Below are 11,485 nucleotides of genomic sequence, written 5' to 3' on the forward strand. Positions count from 1 at the left end.
CTCTTATTTTTCTGTTGACTGCGACTGAAAGCACAGCCTATACCCCAGGATCTTCAAAGTCCCTCATGAAAACATGCCTTTTGCTTTCTGACTGAAATCCTCCTTTCTATAACGGCTCAGGTGTCATAGATACCCTGAACTGAGCTTGGGAGCCTGGTACTCTAGATGTCCCGTCTGCCAGCCCTTTCTTGACCTCACACATGTCAAGTCATCCAAATATGTCTCTAGGGTGATGGTGTCCTAGAGTACTTTCTGAGATGCTGAAAACGTTCTGTATCTGTGCTGCCCAATATAGCAGCCACTTCTGGCTATTGGGTACTTGAAAAGTGGCCAGCATGACTGAATAACTGAATTTAAACATTTATATCGTCTTAAGGAATTTAAATTTAAATAGCCACATGTGGCCAGTGTTTGCAGGTCTAGCCATTTTATTTTTGCAGCATTCTCTAACATTTTCATACTCACGCCTCGCTCAACTGCCAATCATGCTGTGGTATGTCGGTGAAGATACCTTTCTCTTCCTTTTTGTGGAGAGCCAGCCTAGATTCAGGTCCCTGCCAGCAAGTTCCAAAGCTGGTCTCCGAGTGATCCTTAGCCCATTTATGCCACAGGTGGCAATTTTTTGAATTTTTGCATGAGTGAAAAATCAGACCTTGGCGATGATCTTGAGCAGTGGGATATAAATAACTCCCACATGCTTAGCGTTCCAAAAATGAAACACTTGGCATAAGTGGGTTAAGCTAAGCTAACCACCCCCACTTCCCTTTTCCAGAAACCCAAAGGCCGCCCTACGTTTGCAGAGCTGCTGCGGGCTCTCACAGAGATTGCAGAAACCTGGTAACCCGAAACAGAATGCCAACTCAAAGAGTCATCTTGCAAAACTGTCACCTATTGTGAACATCTTCACCATATGGGGTCACTTATGGTGAATATCTTTCTTCATGGTTGCTGACTCTTGTAAACAGTGCAAAGATCACAGTTTTTAAAACTTTTAAAAATTTAAGAGTATGCAGACAATCGTTTTGCTATGTGTGAGAGGGACTTGCACACTTATTTTTCTGTAAAATATTTCACATCCCGAATGTGAAGAAGTGAAAAAGGCTTCTCAGCAGTCTTCATAGTGGCTGCTCTTCATGTTCATAGCCCCAGGAACCCTTGAGGTTACAAGAAAACCTGACCCTTCACAAGGCTGAAAGTGTTTCCTTCTTGAAGAGGAGTGACATTCATCACTTCGGTGATCCATGCATAGAAGATGAAAATGAATTCTGCCAATTCATGGGATATAGGGCCTCCCTTGAATAATTTCATGTTTTGGGGCTGTGTAGATCTTTATAGTAAATGCACCTTTATAAACCGCATGAATGTTAGTGTTCTGGAAATGTCTTTTGTTAATATGATCTTCCTATGTTATTTAACAAATTGTTTTTCCACATATCTGATTATATTGAAAGCAGTTTTTTTGCATTTGAGTTTTAAACACTGTTATAAGATGTAGCCAAAGCTCACCTTTGAACAGACCCTGGTGACATCCTATTTCCAGGAAAATCCAGAACCTGGTTTTAGTTCTGTGATTTTACACTTTTTACATGTGAGATTAGACAGTTTCAGAGGCCTTATTTTGTCATAGTAAGTGTCTCCTGTAATTTTCAGGAAGATGACTTGTTCTTTCTAGAAGAGGAGACAAAAGTAAGATAGCCAAATGGGACATCAAGCGCCATTGTTTCGGAAATTCAGGATTTTGAATTCAAGATGAAACAACCAGCAATCACAGTTAAATCTTAACTTTGCCTGCACTCTTTGTAGGAATGATCAGAAATTTATCTTTATCATTCTGAGTGCTTCAGGAGTACAATAGGAAGAAAGATACTGGAGAACGCACAAGTGTAATTACCATGAAGTCTAACAACAGGAGCCCGTTATTTGTGTACTTTCCCACCCTGTATCATGGTTCTCTGGGAACAAGCTTTATTATTCTCATTAGTGTTTAAATTGTTGATTGTCAGTAGTTGTGACTTTTAAATTATATTTCCCCACTCAAAGAATGGTATCTTTATATATCAATGGCACTCAATAAATGTGTATTATTTCTAATGAGAATCAGGTACAAGAAGATACTTGATAGTTCAAGTGGTGGTCTCAGAAATGTTTTGGCTGAATGTGGTGGCTCATGCTTATAATCCCAGCACCTTGGGAGGCTGAGGTGGGAAGATAGCTTGAGTCCAGTTTGAGACCAGCCTGGGCAACAAAGTGAGATCCCGTCTCTACCAAACAAAACAAAACAAAAACTAGGTGTAGTGATGTAGTCCCAGCTACTTGAGAGGCTGAGAGAGAAGCCCAGGAGGTCCAGGGTGCAGTGAGCCATGATTGTGCCAGTGCACTCCAGCCTGGGTGATAGAGCGAGACCCTGTCTCAAAAACAGAAACAAGTTTGTAAGAGATGCTAGTCTGTTTCTGAGACTATCACACCTCCTTTCCTATGACTCCTGTTATGGAGAGGAGAGATAGAAGGCTTCTGTTACTGAGATCTCAATTCACATAATATGTGAATTTATATAAGATAGTCTAGCTCAAGAAGACATGAGACTACAAAACAGCAAAAGTGGACAGAAGGGAGGTTAATGGTATGACATAGGAAATAATGTAGCATCAATATATGGATGCAGTAAGTTGCCCTTTCCATGTTTTACTCAGCTTGGAAGTGCCAATTTCTCTCAAAAAGAAAGAAAGAAAGAAAAAACCTAGCAAAGCCAAACTCTGAAAAGCCAGGACTGAGTATGGAGCATCTGCCATCACTATAGATGTACCAGGTACAGAGCAAAGAGTGACACCCAGAAGTAAATCATTCTAAGAGGGCAACAACTATGACAGCGCCTGGCACTTCTAAGAGGGTGCAGCACTTCTAAGGTACTGGGCAAGCTCTATTCCTTTTGTTTTAACACCTCAGGAAAATTTGAGTTACTAAATTAGGAACAAGAATAACTGGGGGTATGTCTTAGGTAACTAAGAGTCCAGATAATGTGTGAATTTTGAATGTGCATGAAAAAAGATTTACCATTCTTTGTTTAACTAAACAAAAAAGTTTCTTTAAGAGGTTGTCAGCCAGGCACAAAGGCTCACGCCTGTAATTCAGCATTTTGGGAGGCCATTGCAGGTGGATCATCTGAGGTCAGGAGTTAGAGATCAGCCTGGCCAACATGGTGAAACCCTGTCTCTACTAAAAATACGAAAAGTTAGCCAGGCGTGGTGGCATGTGCCTGTAATCTCAGCTACTCGGGAGGCTGAGGCAGAATTGCTTGAACCCAGGAGGTGGAGGTTGCAGTGAGTGGAGACTGTGCTACTGCCCTGTATCCTGGGCGACAGAGTGAGACTCTGTCAAAAAAAAAAGAAAAAGAAAGAAAAAGAAAAGATACAACTTCTCCTGGAAGGGAACTATGTTTTGCAACCAATCTTAATATTAGTTACTGATATGAGGATTCTCTGGGTCATTTGAGGTGAAGATAGTGCAATATTTAAACAGCTCTGCATAATAATTGAATAGGAGGTTTAGGGGTTGATTATAGAGTCCTAAAAAGGAGAATATAGGAGGTCAACAGACAGAGAGGAGGCTCAGAAAAATGGAATTAATTTGGAGGCCAAGAAGAATATACAATCAGTGAAAATAACCTTTTGGCAAGAATAGATAAAGGTATTTAGTAAACTTTTTATTGAAGTACAACACATGGTACCACCATGGTATTGGTAACATGGCTGAACTGACAAGCAAACTGATGAGATCCAACAGCATTTAGCCTGGCACTAAATTTGCTTAACTTTATAGTAGGATACAGGACAGAAAATTAAGCATGCATGATGCCTGGGTCCCTCCTCACCTGCCTAAAGAGTGTGCATGATTGCTGGGGATGAGGTTGTGGTATGTGGGGTTCACCTTGATGCAAAGAAACTTCTACTTGAGCTTCCCACCAGTCATATAGGCCTACGGTTCACAGGTCTCCCAGCCCCATGTACTGTCCCATAGATTGTAGGTTTCACAGTGCACAAAGTGGATTTCTGTCCCTGGTACCCAACATTCCAAATTTGTCTTAATTTGGGTCATTTACAAGAAACTTGTGCTGGGAGAAGACAAACCTACAATTTCCCAGGCAGGCTTAGTGCTGGGAGAAAAATGGTACAGACCCGCTATTAACTCTTTGCTCACACATACATAAAGAAAAGTACACAAATCGTGAGTATATTCATATTGGCAAAGTGAATACATCTCTGTAATCAGGCTCAGATCAAGAAATGATGCATTCTGGCCAGGTGTGGTGGCTCACACCTGTAATCCCAGCACTTTGGCAGGCCAAGGTGGGCGGATTACTTGAGGCCAGGAGTTCGAGACCAGCGTGGCCAACATGGTGAAAACCCCACCTCTACTAAACACACATACATACCCACAAATTAACCAGGTGCAGTGGTACATGTGTGTAATCCCAGCTACTTGGGAGGCTGAGGCGCACAAGCAAGAATCGCTTGAGCCTGGAGGGCAGAGGTTGCAGTGAGCCAAGATGGTGCCACTGTACTCCAGCTTGGGCAACAGAGTGAAACTCTGTCAAAAAAAAAAAAAAAAAAAAAAAAGAAAAGAAAAAGAAAAAAAAAAGAAAAAAGAAAAGAAAGAAAACATTCTAGAATTTCGGAAGCCATTCTGTTTCCCTATTTGTCACTAACCCAAGAGTAATTAATAGCCTGAGTTTCAGCACCTTGGATTTGTATGGGCTATTTTTAAACGTTCTATAAATGGAATTTTATGGTATGTACTCTCTTGTACCTAGCTTCTTGCACTCAATAATATGTTTGTTTCATCCATCTTTGTTGTATGTAGTTGTACTTCATTTATTCTCATTTTTGCATTGTCTTGAATTGTACAATTATTTTACATATTTATCTATTCTACTTTCAATGAATATTTGAGTTATTTCCAATTTTTAACTTTTTAAAAAAATTATACATTAAGTTCAATAAACATACATATGCATGTATCTTTATAGTAAAATAATTTATAATCCTTTGGGTATATACCCAGTAATGGGATTGCTGGGTCAAATGGTATTTCTGATTCTAGATCTTTGAGGAATTGCCACACTGTCTTCCACAATGGTTGAACTAATTTACACTCCCACAACTATGTAAAAGCGTTTCTATTTCTCCACATCCTTTCCAGCATCTGTTGTTTCCCTTGTAAGTTGTATTCCTAGGTATTTTGTTCTCTTTGTAGTAATTGTGAATGGGAGTTCACTCATGATTTGACTCTCTATTATTGTTGTGTAGGAATGCTTGTGATTTTTCCACGTTGATTTTGTATTTTGAGACTTTGCTAAAGTTGCTTATCAGCTTAAGGAGTTTTTGGGCTGGGATGATGGGGTTTTCTAAATATACAATCATGTCATCTGCAAACAGAGATAATTTGACTTCCTCTCTTCCTATTCGAATACCTTTATTTCTTTCTCAGTTTCCCTTGGCTAGGAAAAGGGATTCGCTTCCCCCTTGCGCTTCCCAGGTGAGGCAATGCCTCGCCCTGCTTTAGCTCTCGCTGGTCAGGCTGCACCAGCTGACCAGCACCAATTGTCCGGCACTCCCCAGTGAGATGAATCTGGTACCTCAGTTGAAAATGCAGAAATCACCTGTCTTCTGTGTCACTCACGCTGGGAGCTGGAGGTTGGAGCTGTTCCTATTTGGCCATCTTGGGCATGCCCTCTCTTTCTCTTTCCTGATTGCCCTGGCCAGAACTTCCAATACTGTATTGAATAGGAGTGGTGAGAGAGGGCATCCTTGTCTTGTGCCAGTTTTCAAAGGGAATGCTTCCAGCTTTTACCCATTCAGTTATACTGGCTGTGGGTTTGTCATAAATAGCTCTTAATATTTTGAGATATGTTCCATCAATACCTAGTTTATTGAGTGTTTTTATCATGAAGGGTGTTGAATTTTATTGAAGGCCTTTTCTGCATCTATTGAGATAATCATGTGGTTTTCGTCATTGGTTCTGTTTATATGATGGATTAAGTTTATTGGTTTGTGTGTGTTAAACCAGTCTTGCATCCCAGGGATGAAGCTGACTTGGTCATGGTGGATAAGCTTTTTAATGCGCTGCTGGATTCAGTTTGCCAGTATTTTTTGAGGATTTCTGCATGGATGTTCATCAGGCATATTGGCCTGAAATTTTCTTTTTTTGTTGTGTCTCTGCCAGGTTTTGGTATCAGGATGATGCTGGCCTCATAAAATGAGGTAGTGGGGAGTCTCTCTTTTTTTATTTTTTGGAATGGTTTTGGAAGGAATGGTACCAGCTCCTCTTTGTACCTGTGGTAGAATTCGGCTGTGAATCTGTCTGGTCCTGGGCTTTTTTTTTTGGATGGTAGGCTATTAATTACTGCCTCAATTTCAGAACTTGTTATTGGTCTATTCAGGGATTCAACTTCTTCCTGGTTTAGTCTTGGGAGCGTGTATGTGTCCAGGAATTTATCCATTTCTTCTAGATTTTCTAGTTTATTTGCATAGAGGTGTTTATAGTATTTATTCTCTGATGGTAGTTTGTATTTCTGTGGGATTAGTGGTGATATCCGCCTTATCATTTTTTATTGTGTCTGTTTGATTCTTCTCTCTTTTCTTCTTTAGTAGTGGTCCATCTATTTTGTTAATCTTTTCAAAAAACCAGCTCCTGGATTCATTGATTTTTTGAAGAGTTTTTCATGTCTCTATCTCCTTCAGTTCTGCTCTGATCTTAGTTATTTCTTGTTTTCTGCTAGCTTTTGAATTTGTTTGCTGTTGCTTCTCTAGTTTTTTAAATTATGATGTTAGGGTGTCAATTTTAGAACTTTCCCACTCTCTCCTGTGGGCATTTAGTTGTATAAATTTCCCTCTAAACACTGCTTTAGCTGTGTCCTGGAGATTCTGGTACATTGTGTCTTTGTTCTCATTGGTTTCAAAGGACTTATTTATTTCTGCCTTAATTTTGCTGTTTACCCAGTAGTCTTTCAGGAGCAGGTTGTTCAGTTTCCATGTAGTTGTCTGGTTTCGAGTGAGTTTCTTAATCCTGAGTTATAATTTGGTTGCACTGTGATCTGAGAGATAGTTTGTTGTGATTTCTGTTCTTTTGCATTTGCTGAGGAGTGTTTTACTTCTAATTATGTAGTGAATTTTGGAATAGGTGTGATGTGGTGCTGAGAAGAATGTGTACTCTGTTGATTTGGGGTGGAGAGTTCTGTAGATGTCTATTAGGTTCGCTTGGTCCAGAGCTGAGTTCAAGTCCTGGATATCCTTGTTAATTTTCTGTCTCATTGATATGTCTAATATTGGCAGTGGGGTGTTAAATTTTCCTACTATTACTGTGTGGGAGTCTAGGTCTCTTTGTAGGTCTCTAAGAACTTGCTTTATGAATCTGGGTGCTCCTGTATTGGGTGCATATATATTTAGGATAGTTAGCTCTTCTTATTGCATTGATCCCTTTACTATTATGTAATGCCCTTCTTTGTCTTTTTTGATCTTTGTTGGTTTAAAGTCTGTTTTTTCAGAGACTAGGACTGCAACTCCTGCTTTTTTTGCTTTCTGTTTGCTTGGTAAATCTTCCTCCATCCCTTTATTTTGAGCCTATGTGTGTCTTTGCACATGAGGTGCGTCTCCTGAATACAGCACACCATGAGTCTTGACTCTTTATCCAGTTTGCCACTCTGTGCCTTTTAGTTGCGGCATTTAGCTTGTTTACATTTAAGGTTAATATTGCTTTGTGTGAATTTGATCCTGTCATGATGCTAGCTGGTTGTTTTGCCCATTAGTTGATGCAGTTTCTTCATAGTGCCCTGTGAGTTCTATTGTTTTTTCCCTTTCAGGATGAGCTGCCCCTAGTCCTCTGCTTCTGTCGGGCATAGAGATCCCCCTCACAGAAGTCCTCCCTGCTGATTATGAGCTCAGTTCCCAGGGCCTAGCCACTGCTCTCTAGAAAGCCATATCCCTTAGTGCTCAGCCTCTCACACATTCTGGGACCACTTTGCCATTCTCAGTGCTGTAGAGCTTGGGCCTTGACCCTTAAAACAAAATTATTTTGACATTTGTTAAAATGATATGGGAGACTTTATTTGAGAATATTTCAAATAGTAGAGACACACTGAACTCAGCTCTGACTATAGCAAAGACAGCTGGGGTCAGTAGGGGATTTTTGCTAAACTGGCTTAACAAGATTCTAACTAAAGGCAGGTCAAGGACTAAGATATTAAGATATCAAGGATGAGGAATTTGATCAGATATCAAGGGTTGGGGACTTCTGGCTCAACTGAATTAGCAGGATTCTTGCTAAAGCCAGGCCAAGGATGGACCTAAGATAAGGCCTAGATAAGAAGAGGGCTTGTAGAAACGTTAATTAAAATTTGATCAAGAAGGGAATCTCTTACCACCCCTCATATTAACTGTTAGTCTCAGGAAAGCCAGCCTCTCACCTCCAGATCAGCACATTTCTGTTTCATCTTTAAGCACCACCCTCAACCCACTCTGGATGTCACAAAATGATATCCAGATTGTCTTCACTGGATCTAAGTCTGAAACACTATTTTCATTCTGGGAAACTTAGGTGTTGTAAGAAGCACAAACCTTGTGAATCACAATCCTGCCCTTTTGTCCTGGGATGAGAGTGGGGAAGGAGATGCTTTATTACTTCTTCCAAACTTTCAAAACCAAACAAAATGTCTTTTTATCAGTGAGTTGCTTTTCTCTTAAAAACATATGCAGTTCCTTTACCCACATTGTACTTGTGCTCTTTCCTGTGTCTTCCCTGAATTGTGTTACCATGGGAACATCTTCTAGACACTAGCAGCACTGAGGGTGCAAGTAGGAGCAATATGCTTTTCAGGCTTCCAAAGGACAAGGTGTGTGGTTTGTGCAAGGGGCAGTTTCTCAACTCTCTTTGGAGAATCTTCTTCGTTCAGACTCTAGTTTCTCCAGATCCAAGGGTTCTTGGACCTCAGCACAGTTCACATTTTGGGCTGGATAATTCTTTGTTGTGGGAGGATGTGCTGTGTATTGGAGGATATTTAGCAGCATGTTTTGCCTTTACCCAGTAGATGCCAATACCTTTCCCCCAGGAGAAACAACCAAAAATGTCCCTAGAACATTGCCAAATGTCTCCTGGGGGGTGAGAACCACTGATTTCATTACCAAAGGATCTTGACCTGGGTTTAAGGAGGTTCATGGACTTGAATAGAGAAAAAACTACATCTTTATTTTTATCAATCTCTAAGCTTTAGCATTTCTAAATGTGAATTCACATTTAGAATTATGGGATAAAACAAAACTCCAGTACTTTCTATGTGAAGTTTCTGGGACTTTGTCAAAATATGAAAAACTATTATTTTCATATTATGTGGGTGTTGTTTCAACTTTCTCAATTTACATTCATCACTACTTCAAAGTTGTGATAGTTTTTAGAACTGTCACTAGATCTTGTCATTTAACACATAAAAAGACATATTATGAAAGCACACATTTGTTTTATAAATATTTTGATAACTTCATGTCAATATAATTGATTTCCTTTTTAGTTCTATGTACTTCTATTTTATGTGTTTAAAAACATTATTCCAGTTAGGCATAGTGGTACACGTCTGTAGTCCCAGCTATTCAGGAGGTTGAGATAGGAGGATCACTTAAGCCCAGGAGGTCACGGCTGCAGTGAACTGTTTGTGCCATAGCACTCCAGCTGGGGCAACAGAGCAAGAACCTGTCTCAAAAAAAGGAAAGAAAAAACACAAAAATTATTCCAAGAAGGAGTATGAAGGCTTCTCCAGACTTCTAAAGAGATCTGTAGCACAAAAAATGTTCAAAACCCTTCTGTATCCAATACGATTTCTGAATCTGGAGGGAGGTTGGGCCACACGCAACCAATCAGCCACTTACTGTTGACTACAAAGCAGGCCCATGAAGATTTAATTTTGGCCGGTCCTGCAAGCTGTTTCCCTGATGTGCGTATCCAGCGAAGCCTTTTTCACCCCAGATATTGTTGTGACTGGTCCTTGGTTCTGGTTTGCATGTCCCCTTTTCTCCTGGCCTTGAACCGTCTATGGTGGGATCCAAGATGTGATGAGTGAAGAGCCTCAACTGCCCCCATGTTTGACAGCAGAGAGAGAGAAGCTGGCTCCAACCACCCCCTCCAATTGGCCTTGGGTTCATCTTCAGAAGAGCACTTGAGCCTCTCTTTTCCTCTGGAGCCACACCCAGCTAGTTGAAGGGAGATAAAGTGGGTGAATCATAACTCTCTGGAGGCGGGGTGGCTCCATGCCACTTTCAAAACAAAACAAAACAAAATCCAATTTGAACTGGCATGTTTGGTTGTTACCACCAGGCAGGGTGTGCTACTGGAATCCAGTGAGTAGAGACCAGTGATGTTGCTAAACATTCTACAAAGACCACACCCCCCCCACAACAAATAATTATCCAGCTCAAAATGTTAACAGTGCTAAGGTTAAAAGGGGTATCATTAGACCCTGTGACTGTGAAGTCCAGGGGTGCAGACACTTACCCTGTTATCATCCTTCCAGCTCCATTTCTCATGTCTCAGGTTGCCTCCACTTCCACCCCTCCCAGATCAAAAGTGGATGTTGTGGTCACATACCTTACCTTGACACACTATACCATCCAGAGGGAGAGAACATCTCTGTCCCAGCATTTCCACCAGAGTCCTGAGGTTCTCTCTGACTGGATCAGATCCACACACCCTCCAGGAACAAATCTCTGTAGCTAGGGACATGGAATGCTTTGACTGGTTTGGACTTGGGCACATGTTTCCGCAAGAGCCAGGGCTGAAATCCATTTACCTTGAAAATAGAAAATGAGAGCCATTCAGAGGGTCTGGAAAGGGGAGTGATAAATGCTGGAATGATAATCAACAAATACCAAATGCTCGTCTTTTCCCAATTCCCCTTTTGCTTTCTGGCCATTTTGCATGTAGTCCAGCATCTTTTCTTTTTTCTTTTTCTTTTCTTTTCTTTTTTTCTTTTCTTTTCTTTTTTCCTTTCTTTTCTTTTCTTCCTTCTTTCTTTTCTCCTTCCTTCCTTCCTTTCTTCCTTTCTCTTTCTTTCTTTCTTTCTTTTTCTTTCTTTCTTTCTTTCTTTCTTTCTTTCTTTCTTTCTTTCTTTCTTTCTTTCTTTCTTTCTTTTTCTTTCTCTCTCTCTTTCTTTCTTTCTTTCCTTTTCTTTTCTTCTTTCTTTTCTCCTTCCTTCCTTCCTTTCTTCCTTTCTCTTTCTTTCTTTCTCCCTTTCTTTCTTTCTTTCTTTCTTTCTTTCTTTCTTTCTTTCTTTCTTTCTTTCTTTCTTTCTTTCTTTCTTTCTTTTTCTTTCTTTCTTTCTTTCTTTCTTTCTTTCTTTCTTTCTTCCTTTCTTTCTTTCTTTCTTTCTTTCTTTCTTTCTTTCTTTCTTTCTTTCTTTCTTTCTTTCTTTCTTTCTTTCTTTTTCTTTCTCTCTCTCTCTTTCTTT

General features: G+C 40.2%; 1 protein-coding gene across 1 annotated transcript in view; it reads left to right on the plus strand.

Moving 5' to 3' along the window:
- Positions 1-2,264, plus strand: part of TXK (TXK tyrosine kinase) — a 69,291-nt gene extending 67,027 nt beyond the window's left edge. Inside the window, exon 15 of the mRNA XM_011973054.1 lies at positions 773-2,264. Within this exon, the coding sequence (XP_011828444.1) occupies positions 773-841 (69 nt within the window). The 3' untranslated portion in view covers positions 842-2,264. The remainder of the gene's footprint in view (positions 1-772) is intronic.
- The last annotated feature ends 9,221 nt before the right edge of the window (positions 2,265-11,485 follow it).

The sequence above is a fragment of the Mandrillus leucophaeus genome, unplaced genomic scaffold (assembly GCF_000951045.1).
Source record: "Mandrillus leucophaeus isolate KB7577 unplaced genomic scaffold, Mleu.le_1.0 Scaffold1337, whole genome shotgun sequence".
NCBI classification, from domain to species: Eukaryota; Metazoa; Chordata; class Mammalia; order Primates; family Cercopithecidae; genus Mandrillus; species Mandrillus leucophaeus.